Source organism: Wolffia australiana, chromosome 7 (genome assembly GCF_029677425.1).
Source record: "Wolffia australiana isolate 7733 chromosome 7, ASM2967742v1".
NCBI classification, from domain to species: Eukaryota; Viridiplantae; Streptophyta; class Magnoliopsida; order Alismatales; family Araceae; genus Wolffia; species Wolffia australiana.
The window spans coordinates 19931927-19944394 of record NC_135841.1 but is presented as its reverse complement, the minus strand read 5'-3'; the positions used below and the strand labels follow the sequence as shown (position 1 = coordinate 19944394).

At 43.6% G+C, this 12468-nt stretch overlaps 3 protein-coding genes across 3 annotated transcripts; all 3 read right to left on the bottom strand.

The window, feature by feature from the left end:
- Positions 1 to 7620: 7620 nt before the first annotated feature.
- On the bottom strand, positions 7621 to 8145 carry LOC144706048 (uncharacterized). The gene has a single exon (XM_078578919.1). It carries the CDS (start codon positions 8143 to 8145, stop codon positions 7621 to 7623), a length of 525 nt encoding a protein of 174 aa, XP_078435045.1.
- Positions 8146 to 8339: 194 nt separating this feature from the next.
- On the bottom strand, positions 8340 to 9539 carry LOC144706047 (uncharacterized). Its single transcript, XM_078578918.1, has one exon. The coding sequence runs from the start codon at positions 9537 to 9539 to the stop codon at positions 8340 to 8342; it is 1200 nt and encodes a 399-aa protein (XP_078435044.1).
- Positions 9540 to 9941: 402 nt separating this feature from the next.
- On the bottom strand, positions 9942 to 11012 carry LOC144706046 (uncharacterized). The gene has a single exon (XM_078578917.1). It carries the CDS (start codon positions 11010 to 11012, stop codon positions 9942 to 9944), a length of 1071 nt encoding a protein of 356 aa, XP_078435043.1.
- Positions 11013 to 12468: the final 1456 nt, after the last annotated feature.

Sequence of the window (12468 nt, the reverse complement as noted above, 5' to 3'; positions counted from 1 at the left end):
TCCCCTAGAGTGGGTTCCCGTCATCCTTTCCCCTAGAGTGGGTTCCCCTAGAGTACGTATGTTTCTTTGTTAGGTCGACATCCAATGAAGGTGCTTACCGCCTGGAGCTCCCCGTTGCCAAGTCGTTCTAGTAGCAGGCTCATCACGGAACCCACACTAATTTTGTCGGATGCTTCCTGATTGCTACCCTCTGCAGAACCAAACTTATCTACCAAAATAAAGCTCCACGAGAGGTTCCCTCCCCTCTCCTTGGACATTATAGCCGTTGGCCAGTCATTGAGCCACCTCGAGGAAGTCAAGTGACCTGTTTTTACCAGTGGTGCCTCGACATGACTCACTCCTATGAGAGGCGTGAGAAGCTGTTACGACCACCCTTTGCCCAGACCCAAACAACGTCCTGTCAGGTTTTGACAGCCCGCCTCACTCGACTACAACTCCGTAAGTCTGTTGACAAGTTGACATAGCACCGATCAACTATTGTAGTAGTTCCCACCCACCGCCTCTTCACCCAAATGTGGTTGCCTCACCGTGGATGACAACATATCATTTCCCCCCCCCCCACACCTTATCGATAATGACCGGATCGTGCTGATGGAACACACCAATCCGATCTTCACAAGATGCCTACGGAGCTATCTTCATCGTCATCGACAGCTCCGTCGGTCCATGTCCAGCCCAACCGGCATGCCAAAGTGATAGTGATGGCACCCTGGTTTAAGTACCCCAGGTGAAGCACGTCCGTAATCTTCTCATTTTTATCTTCATCGGTTCATGCTCATTAATTCCTCATTTTACCATGTTTGTTCTCGTCGTGTCTTGTCGTGTCATGTGTCATTCCGTGTTAGAACCTATTTGTGTTTTCTTAAAATCTATTTTCTTTTTTTTATTTTAATTTTAACTGTTGTAAAATGGGGTCCCAAATCATAAGGGCCACATAATGGGTTCTATGTAATGGGCCCATCATGGCCCTATATGTAAGGCCATGATGGGGGCGTCAAGACTCAGATCTGGTTTTCCATTGTGGCAGGTATTTTCCTTCAGAACTAGATCTCACGAGAGAGGGAAGAAGAAGGAAAGGAGAGGAGAAGAAGAGGACGAGAGAAGGGCTAGAAGGCAAGAAGCAAAACTGAAAGGGACGATACGTGGTCATTGTCATCCTTGTGGCAGCGCTGCTTTGTTTGCTCAACCCCGCAGATCGTCCGTGCACTGTTTTGTCACACAAAAGATAAAGTGGGCACATTCATGTGAATGTTACATCGCCAACTGACGAGTCCTGACCGCAACCCGTCAACCTTGCTGTCCCGTTCTGTCATCTCGCCAGCAGTTCTCTTGGGATCGTCCGTGCCAACGACCGGCCGAATCTTGCTAGATGCCAAGCTGACGGTCGCCTTAGCGTCGCGTACCTACTGCCTAAGTGTTGCCTGGGATACATCGACGCTGACCACAAGTTTGTGAGGGTTTTGAACGGGCACTTCGCAAGCCATCTGTTTCTCTAGGTCACCAACGGGTGTTTTTGCAATTTCTCTAGCCCGATCGCATTGACCAACAGACGATTTTAACCGCCACAATGTCTGGCCACTAGAGACATCTCATGTCGCGACACTATTTGCAGACCACTGCACTCACGCCAACATAGATGCATCTATCATCTGTCTATTGCACGTGGACGCATTGTCGACACACCACCGAGGGAGTTTTGTACCACTGCCAACTCCCTATTAGATGACTGCATTGTGCCTACTCCACACCAGGTGCTCTGCCACCGTCTCTGCCTGCCCCACAACCGTGTCACACCCTACTCTACCTGCGACAGTTGTTGTAGCCATCTGCAAATGTGGCGTGATCGCCCGAGATCGCACTCTCGCAGCACTTGCAACTATTGCTTAGCCGTGTCGCTGCCCTTATTGCTACTGCTGCCCGCGTTCGAGTTCTACGCAAACGTCGCTCCCACAAGAACGGACATCTTTGACCAGTATCAGTTGCACTGATCCGTCGATAGAGACGCTTTCGTTGGGCCTTTATCATTCGTCGTGTTGTTTCTGTTCTGCCTCCCATTCATCCTCACCTCTCCTTTGACACCACGCTCCAGCACGCATTTCCGCTGCATGTCAAGTTGTGTTGTGCCCGTCTCTCTCACCCATCCACCACACCTGCCCTTACTGGCTCACGTTGATGAAGGTACCAACGACTAACAATGCCACCGATGAGGTACGCCATTCCCTTGCTCATCCGTCACATTACTTTCTACAGTTTAGTTCTCGGCTGCACTCCATCGTGCTCGGGTTAGTTTAGGTGAGAGAATTTATCGAGAAGACTACGAGTTGAGTGATCTCTTAGGTACGGGTTGAGCCCGTTTGTTATGTATGAGCATCAACGGAATTATTCCATTCGGCGCCGTAGCCACCGTCGTCGCACTGACGATGGTCAGAAGGTCACCATCACTTTCATCGGTCCCCACCCCAGAATTTGGAATTCGTAAAGTTCCCATTACTCAGTCCTGCACATACACTTCGCCTGGGTCACATGACATCATGTAGTTACATCCTATTTGGGAATTATCCGCCGTGTGACATCTTCGATGAAGTTCGACATCACGCACCCTCTATCAGCGAGCTACTGGACCGCCTCAGACACTCTGGTTGTGGGTGCAAAATCCATGGTTCATTAACCGCTTGGAATTGTGGCATTCATCCCGGTTGGACTGATTTCTCCACTCATCAAATGTTTACAACGTGTTGGTCATGCAAGTTTGCTCATCTACGGACCCGCGGACGTCGTTAGTCTATTGGGCCTCTGATTGTAAGTTACTAATTTCCAACGTTCAAGCCACGGTGCCTGTCCTCATCTTGCGTGCCCTATTGTCTACACAAACTCACCTGATGCCCAGAGTGTGGTCTCGCTGCCCTGTCGTGGACCTACGATCGCCCTCGGCCTCGATCCCAACATTGCTCAGTGGTGACGGTCCCGTTGTGCCTCTGGACATCCACTACCACAGCCTACACAGAATCTGGTTGCCCAACGTGCCTAACACCCCCCCATGGCCCCGTCGTCCCGCGTTTCGTTTTACTATCTTTGACAATCAATAGAGATATAGATAGAGAATGGGAGAAAAAGATAGAGATAAACAAAGAGATAGAGATAAGTAGAAATAGTGATAACAATAGACATAGAGATAGAGATAGATAGAGAGAGACATTGACTGAATTAAGATAGGCAGAGAGGGACATTGATTAAAGTACAGATAGAGATTGAGCGAGAGAGACATTGATTGAAGTTGAGAAAGAGATAGAGCTATGGATAAAAATATATATTGGGATAGAGATAGAGATAAAAAAGAGATAGAGACAGAAAGAGATAGAGATAGAAATAAATAAATATATATATACATATATAAAGATAGAGATAAACATTGATGTGTCGACTCAGCTGAAGACTGAGATGAGGATATCGATAAAGATAGAAATAGAGATAATGTTATAGGTAGAGATAAAGGGACACTAATGTACAGGTAGATAAACATAGAGAGATTTAGAGATAGACAGAGATATAGATAGGGGTAGAGATAGATCTAGATAGACAGAAAGAGATAGAGGCAGAGATAGTGATCGAGATAGCCAGAGAAGAAAGGTATAGTGATAGATAAGACATAGATATAGAAATATAGAGATAGATAGAGATAGATCAAATAATAAAGATATAGATAGATCAAATAATAGAGATAGGCATAGTGATAAAGATTGAGATCAGAGTAGTGATAGAGAGAGACATAGATAAAGATAGAAATTAAGCTAAAGATAATAATAAAGGTAGAGATAAAGATAGAGATATACATAGAGATAGAAATACAAATTGAGATAAAGATCGAGTCATAAAAGGGAGAGATAGAGATAGAAATACAAATTGAGATAAAGATCGAGTCATAAAAGGGAGAGATAGAGATCGAGTCAGAGATAGAAAGAGAGAGATAGAGATAAAGAAAGAGTTAGCCATAGAGGTCAAGATTGAGATAGAGAGAGAGAACGATATATATTTAAAAATAGAGATATAGATAGATAATGATTGAGGGAAAGATACTGATAAAATTAGACATAGATATCAAGATAGGTAGATATAGAGAGAGACATATATAAAAGTAGAAATACTGACATAGTTTAAGATAGAGATAGATATATAAATATAGATAGAGATGGAGAGAGATAAAGATAGAGATATAGGAAGGGATAGAAATATAAATAAGGATAGAGGTATAGAGATATAAAGAGAGATGGCAATAAAGATAGACCACAGAAAAAAATAAAGATGATGATTGAGTCAGAGATATAAATAGATATTAGTAGATAAAGAGATAGAGATAGATACAGAGATAGATAGAGATTGAGATGGAGATAGATACACATAGAGATAAGGATAAAGCTAGAGATATAAATTGGGATATAGATAGAGATAGATAAAGTAGATAGCGATAGAGATACAGGTACAAAAAGAGATAGTGACACAGATGGATAGGGACATAGATTAAAATAGAGATAGTGATAGAAACATAGATCTATATAGAGATAGATATAGAACTTGATAGATAGATGTATTAAATAGTAAAAAAGATCTATATAGAGATAGACATAAAAACAGATGGATGTATGAATAGATATTGATATATATATATATATACTAGTGGGGCCCGCTCGCAATGCTCGCGCGAGGTAAAGAGAGAGAAGGGAGAAAACATGGCCGTTCTCATCCTGGAAGAGAAGGAAATCAGTATCTCAAATTCTTACAATCAGAAATGTTAACAGTAAATCATCACCAGATTTTGAGAAACTTGAATAATCCATCAGAGGAACGCGGAGTGGTCCTTCGATCCACCCTTACAAAATGCCGCTGGACATTTCCGCCGTCAGCTGCATTCGTGGTCAATAAACAATCCCATCTTCAGCCACTCGGAGCAACCACTCAGAGCAATTGTGGTAAAAAAATCCGAAGCTGCGATGTTGTTGTGGGATTATACACTTGAGCCACAATGTCTTGATGTTTGACAGCACCCGTTGCAGAGATGACCTGAAGATGGCAAAGTGAAATAAGAAAAACATTCTCATGTCTTATTAAATAATTTTGATGGAATTAAAAGTACCATTCTAGGGTCAGTGTAATGAGTTGATATGTAGTACAGCAGATGCTGCTGAGTAATTGTTTTGTCATTCTGGGGTGAGCTAAGTATTGTCCGGCCCAGTGGAGTGTATTGGAAAGCCGTCGCATGTAAATGGTCAAAGATAACTTCCTCAGCGTGACCTTCCACCTGGGAGGAAGGAGAGAACAAAGAGTTATTAGGATGAAATTGAATAAAAATTGTTCAGTTGCCTTAGAAACCGTGTAGTTTTGCTGTTTCGAAAGAAATACAGTATTCAAAAAAGCATCCGAAAGAGGAAATCCCAAGATTGTAGAAGACATGGGATGTCTGAGCAGAACTTACCTGGTGCATATTCGGAAATTTGCTTATGTCTTCTTCGTTGTTGTGGCTTAGTGGCCTTGCTGTCCATAGGGAGAATTGTAGACAATGAGAGAGAATAAAAGTATAGGTGACATGGGATGAATGAGCTTACCTTACCTGGTCCATATCTGACAATATGCACAGTCCATCTGTCTTGTCGTGGCCTTGCCATTGCTATCGCCAACGATATTCCATACTTATGACCTTCTCGATAATTATCCGACTCATGTAATAAGAAAAGTATGTCAAAGCGAGGAATAGTAAAATATTATGTCTCTTATGTTGAGTAATTTCTGTATTATTTATCACCTCGTGGGTCTGCTTGTTTCTTTGGTTGTAGGTGAAGGAGGTACGAATCATGGAAGAGCCCTCTTTCACGCGATGTTATTTTCCCATGACGATATTGACGGAAATGAAGTATATGTTGGTGATGATGATGAGGATCACTTCATGTAAGATGAATTTAAGTTGTGTTGACTTTGGGATATCATGGCAATAAGTGGTGGAGAGCGAGTTTGAGAGTGTACCTGAGAGTGTAACTGAGAATGGAGATGCTCATATCTTCGATCTTTTACTGAACATCCACTATTGGAAAATCTCTGTGTAAACAACATTAGTCACGTGCGAGCGGTTTGTGCCACCATCGCAGTACACGATTCCTGCTGGACCGATTCGTGTTCTTGAGAGGGCAACATAGAGTTGGCCATGAGTGAATAGTGGATTCGGTAGATATAACCCCACTGTGTCGAGAGTCTGTCCTTGGGATTTATTAATCGTCATTGCAAAGGCAAGTCGAATTGGGAATTGAAGGCGCTTGAATCGGAAGGGAAGCCTTGATTGAGACAGGTAGAGCGCAATCCGTGGTAGGAGATGGACTTCACCGTAGAAATTACCTTGACTAACGATACTGACTTGCACCATTGCTGGAAAAAAGCTAACCACTCGGAGCCTAGTCCCGTTGCATAGGCTTGTAAAGTGTTCAGGTTTCGGATAAGGATTACGATGCATCTGATCTTAAGGCGGAGTTTGTGGAGCGGCATTGTTGCATCATCAATTGTGTTCAGAAACTCTGTTGGATACAGAGATTCGTTATTGACTTCTCCAGGGGGGATTGCGTCAAAGCTTAAGTACTCCATTGCTTCACCTGGGAAGACGTCGAGCACCATGTTGTTGACGGCAACCACATCATCGTTCAGAGGGGTTAAAATTTTTTTCGCTAACAATTGAGTATCGTCATCTTTAAAGTTACCGTAAACTTGGGTAATAAGATCTGATAGAGAGGAGACGCGGCGGATCTCATTTGGAAGATAGACATCTGGGCCAACTCGTCCTTCTCCAACGGCAAGTAAGAACTCGCTCCATGCTCGTTGGTCTGGTGAAACGCAGACATTTGTTTTGAGCCGAAAAACGGAGCAATGGCGCCATACATCACTTCGGTTGAGGGCTGAGTTGATGATCATTGCGCGCGAGCCTTTTTGTATGACTAGAAACATTTGTCTGAAGTCGCCTCCCATCACAACAACTTTGCCGCCGAAAGGAACGTTTTCCAAATATTGGTCGATAGTCTTCATCAAATCACGAATACTTCGATCGAGCGTCTCGTAAACATGGCGGTGCATCATTGGAGCTTCGTCAACAATTATAATACTTGCTGACAGAATTTGGCGGCCGATCATCGAATCAGGTGAGAATCCACATGTTCAGACATGAGTTACCAGAATAGGAATCTTGAATGTGGTGTGCAATGTTCGCCCTCCTTCGAGGAGGAGCGCCGCGATACCACTTGTCGCAGTGGACATTGATGAGAGGCGAGAGGCCTTTATCTTTGCAAGAATAGCTGAGTAGAGAAACGTCTTACCAGATCCACCAGGCCCATCAACAAAGAAGACATTCCCCTCAACACGTTCTGGAAATTGTATGGCTTTGAATACTGCGTCATAAAGTTGTCTTTGTTCTTCATTTAGCATGCCTTGTAGGTGTTTTTCACTAAGGATTGCATTCTCGATGTTGTTTCCATGACTTGGCCTACTTATGGCGTCTATTGGTGGAACTTCGACGCCTTGGGGTAATCCTGGGAATGCTGCTAGCGAAGATCCATTGTGGTGGAGGATTGACTCGATTGCGATCAGTACTTTTTATTGTATCTGGTTTGCGTCTTCTGACGGGCTGTTTAAACGAATGTCCTCCGACATTGGTTCAAGGTATTTTCGGAGAAGCAGAAGTGGGTTGGAGATTTCACAGTAGAGCAACATCATCGCATAGAGCTCACAAACTTGACGGGGAGAAGCGACACCTGATGCCAATGCGAGATCATTGTCAAACTCTGCATCAGAGTGGAGTAGGCCGCGAGCAGCTGCAGCTTGTTGATATGTGTCGTAGACAACACCAGCAACGGTGCGTAAATCTGTGTAACATGTAGCTCCTGGAGCATGATGAAGCATCAATCGGAGGTAGTATCGAGCACTGTCACGAGGGCACACAAAGTGCACCCTTCCAATGCATTGTTGTCGTTGACGTCGTGTCCAATGTCGAGCGGAATCGTTCCACGTGTAATATGAAGGGAAGTCACAGTACAACATCTGTTTGGCTAGATTATCTTGCGGATGCTCCCGGTTGTAACGCATCCACTCTGTGAGGGGCGTGGGCTCCGACCTATCCATGACTTCACTAATTGTTTCTCCTTCTGCGTACACCACGGTTTTTCACTAAGGATTGCATTCTCGATGTTGTTTCCATGACTTGGCCTACTTATGGCGTCTATTGGTGGAACTTCGACGCCTTGGGGTAATCCTGGGAATGCTGCTAGCGAAGATCCATTGTGGTGGAGGATTGACTCGATTGCGATCAGTACTTTTTATTGTATCTGGTTTGCGTCTTCTGACGGGCTGTTTAAACGAATGTCCTCCGACATTGGTTCAAGGTATTTTCGGAGAAGCAGAAGTGGGTTGGAGATTTCACAGTAGAGCAACATCATCGCATAGAGCTCACAAACTTGACGGGGAGAAGCGACACCTGATGCCAATGCGAGATCATTGTCAAACTCTGCATCAGAGTGGAGTAGGCCGCGAGCAGCTGCAGCTTGTTGATATGTGTCGTAGACAACACCAGCAACGGTGCGTAAATCTGTGTAACATGTAGCTCCTGGAGCATGATGAAGCATCAATCGGAGGTAGTATCGAGCACTGTCACGAGGGCACACAAAGTGCACCCTTCCAATGCATTGTTGTCGTTGACGTCGTGTCCAATGTCGAGCGGAATCGTTCCACGTGTAATATGAAGGGAAGTCACAGTACAACATCTGTTTGGCTAGATTATCTTGCGGATGCTCCCGGTTGTAACGCATCCACTCTGTGAGGGGCGTGGGCTCCGACCTATCCATGACTTCACTAATTGTTTCTCCTTCTGCGTACACCACGGTTTGCATATTCTCGTCGTGAACTTGTAGGGCAAATACGGTTGGATACATTTTTTGCATACTGAATTCGCAGATTCGCCAGAATGCCTCTGATGCAGATACGTATCGTGCGTCTAGATACTGTTGGGCTTCATCGTGTACATTATTTTGAGGATTATTGCCAACGCCAAAGTCTGTAATAGCGGAAGTTGGAGAAACTCTTGCTTGAATGCGATCGTGGCCCTTGTAGACATACTTGTACAGGTACTTCACTGACTGAATGGAAGAGCAGATTTCCACGTTAATGTGACAGTTGAATGCCTTGCACAAATATTTATTGTATGGAACAACCCAGCGATTATCAATGACATGCGAACCCTTCTGGATGACCCGACCATTATTGCGTTGTAGGTAGAGAGGGTACCCATCATTGTTTACTTGTGTGGAGTCAACGAATGCTTTTGGGAACTTCTTAGAGCACTTTCCTGCCTTCATACATGGAGATTTTGGGTTTGCAGAACCGCAAGGGCCATGGATCATATGTGTTGTCACACAGTCAAACAAATCCTTGTCGCTGGGATCTGGTATTTCAGCACACACTATCTTATCAATGTCCTCTGGGGTCTTTGGCTTGTATGGAGCATCCAATACCCACAACATGTGCGCGTGTGGGAGACCACCTTTCTGAAATTCGACAACATACACACGACCATTTACTTTGCCGAATACTTCCTTTTCATTTATCAAATGGAGGAGCTCCTTAAGTTTCAACCGAAAAACACGACAGCAAAGATCGAATCGATCTTGTGCCTTCTGGCCAGGTAGTATAGATTGTGTGATATCGGGTCATTTTGGATTGCAAGTCATTGTGATAAATAAATCAGGCTTCCCCATCTTTCGTACGATGGCCATAGCGTCCTGGTACAACCCTTGCATGTAGTGTGGGCCGCCTGTAAAAGAAGGTGGGAGAACGATCATCCTCCCCGCAGGCATAGCAACATTGTTTGTGGCAACTTGATCAACCAACGCTCGATAGATGCTCGAACGCAACGTTGCCTGGTGTCATCGAATCCAGTGTAATCGGGATTCTTCAACTTTTGCATAAGCATCCACAACATATTCTTGGAAAAGCCTGCCAGAAAGATGAAGCACTCTTGATGAGTCATGAACCATGAAGTGGTAGGCGTAGAATTGATTCATTGTCACTTGGACGCTTTCCTTTAGCTGCAGGCTCCACCCCGGACTACCATAAGGGAATAGCAACACAAAGTGGAGCGGATCATAATATCCGTTCAGCTGATTCACGAATTGCAGGCCTCCACCACTCTTGCGAAGAACAATGATGCGCCTTCCGTCTCCTTCATGTCCATCGCCAGTCATAAGAACAGCAATTTCAGAGCCGTTGGGTTGATCATAACGTCTATCAGGGATGGAAGGCTCGCCAACCCGTAGCTCGAATTCTTGGGCGGATGCGGTGAGCAGTGCTTGTTCTTTGTATTCTTGGAATTGAGAAACAAATGGGTTGGCCACATTCAGACAGTAGTGGATCTTTTCAAGGATGCGGTGATGTAAATCAGGAAAGATTGAGCATCGTCGTTCTATTTGATAGTCTGTGTCGTAGATGTAGATTTGAGCAAAAGAGGGAGCATGACCAGCAGGGGGCAACAAAGCATTTGAGATCTGATGGTAGACGGCACCTTGGATTCGATAAGTGTACACACCGACACAAATGTCGGCAAGGGTACGGTCAAAATTTGCACCGCTCGATGTGAAACTGAAAGCTGAATTATAAGCTCGAATGAAATTGCGGTAGTGTTTGGACTCCTCCGTCGTGCCCTGGAGCAGCTCGAGAAGCAATGATGGCTGGTTGGGAAATGTTGGCAATGTGATTTTACCATCCCCGCAGCATAAGTGGAACAAAGGGTTCTGCTGACTGGTACCAGGTTTGCGTTCTTGTATCCAAAACTTTGCGTCGCACGAAGCACATGATGCATTCATGACTCTGAGAAAATGTGGTTGAACATTTTGCACATTGCGGGTAGCGGCGAGTAGTGTACTCACATTTGTTGATCCCGTTGATCGACCATATGCAATTCTTTCGACCCGACGGTTGCCATTGGTAACAGTTGCCATTGGTAACCTACTAATAGTTTTGAAGATTAGATTGGAGGGAAGAGTATTAAATGGAAGAGTACGGAAAAGAGTGCAGAGAGGAGCATTAAAATAGTAATTTGTTTTTTCCCATTGACATGTATTTCTTCAACTGTATTGTCACGTGAAATGAAACTATATTTTTCCACATTTCCTAAAGAAAAGAGACGACTAATGTGTGCCAAACATTAATTCGGGTGTGAAGGAACAACATCGTCATTAAATTGAAGATTGAGATGAACTGAAGATTGGTTAGACATCATCGAAGGGAATTCAACATCATATGCCGTTGGTACAATTTCAGAAGAAAGATAGATTCAGAAATCAATAATTTTGATATATATTCAAAATCTCATAGAGTAGATTAAAAAATCAACAGGATAGTGAAAATTGAGTTTAGGAAAATTTACCAGGCCTTTTAAATAGTTGTATTCATCGAGGAAATGTAGTCCATAAAAGAAGATAATATGTAATCCCAATTAATGGTTTGCTTAATTGAAAGTGCGGAAGATTCTACACAGTCTTTAGCGGAGTACCTGTTTGGAATTGAACGCATAAATGTAGGCAAAAGAGGCAATAGACCTGAAAATCTTTAAACTTACCACAGAGAATGAATCAAAACGTAGATTAAACAGAAAATTTGTGACGCAGTTTATGATTTTCGCGTGAAGATTGATTTTCACATAAAATGAAGAGCATTGAAAGAGCAAGCAACAGAATAGAATTTCATGGTAATAAATGACTGATAAAAGTTTAAATCATCAGAAAAAATTCCAAAGAAAATCGGGCAGCTGTATTCTTGAAACTCCTTGACTTTGAAACAGCAAGGGAAGTCGCGTATCTATGAGAAAACATCCCAAAGGAAACATTCCTCGACCCATGCAATTTATATTGGCAAAAGTGGCAATAATTTTGGCAGGTTAATATTTACCGTCTTATATCTGCAGATGTGGTCTCCGCTTGATCATTAAAGAACATAGTAAGAGAAGAAACCACCAAAAATCCTGAATTATTTTTAATTAATTTCTGACAGAATTTTTCTCGTCCAAAATGCAACCGGGCATTCAAAAATCCGTGGGGTTCATCATTCAAAATTAATCGAAGGTAAAGGAGATCATCACCGAATATTTAAAGACCAAATGATTCGCTATGAGGAAAAACAAATGCAGAGATAAAATCACAAAAACAACTGTAAATGAAGGAAACAATATCTCCAAATATCTCCAAATTTAATTCTCCAAATATCTCCAAATAAACAGCTGGCGAGTTCTTCCCCGGCGATGTCCGCTCCTCACCCTTCCTCGATAAATATACTTGTTCTTCCACCGCCGCGCTCCGGAAGAAGACGGTGAGACAAAGCTCCGGAAGAAGACTGCGAGTTCTTCCCCGTCGATGTCCGCTCCTCACCCTTCCTCGACGTCGTCTTCTTCTTCCAACG

Excerpts from the sequence above, each read along its gene's own strand:
- LOC144706047 (XM_078578918.1), bottom strand. The coding sequence starts at position 9,539 with ATGTTGTGGGTATTGGATGCTCCATACAAGCCAAAGACCCCAGAGGAC.
- LOC144706046 (XM_078578917.1), bottom strand. The coding sequence starts at position 11,012 with ATGGCAACTGTTACCAATGGCAACCGTCGGGTCGAAAGAATTGCATAT.
- LOC144706048 (XM_078578919.1), bottom strand. The coding sequence starts at position 8,145 with ATGGATAGGTCGGAGCCCACGCCCCTCACAGAGTGGATGCGTTACAAC.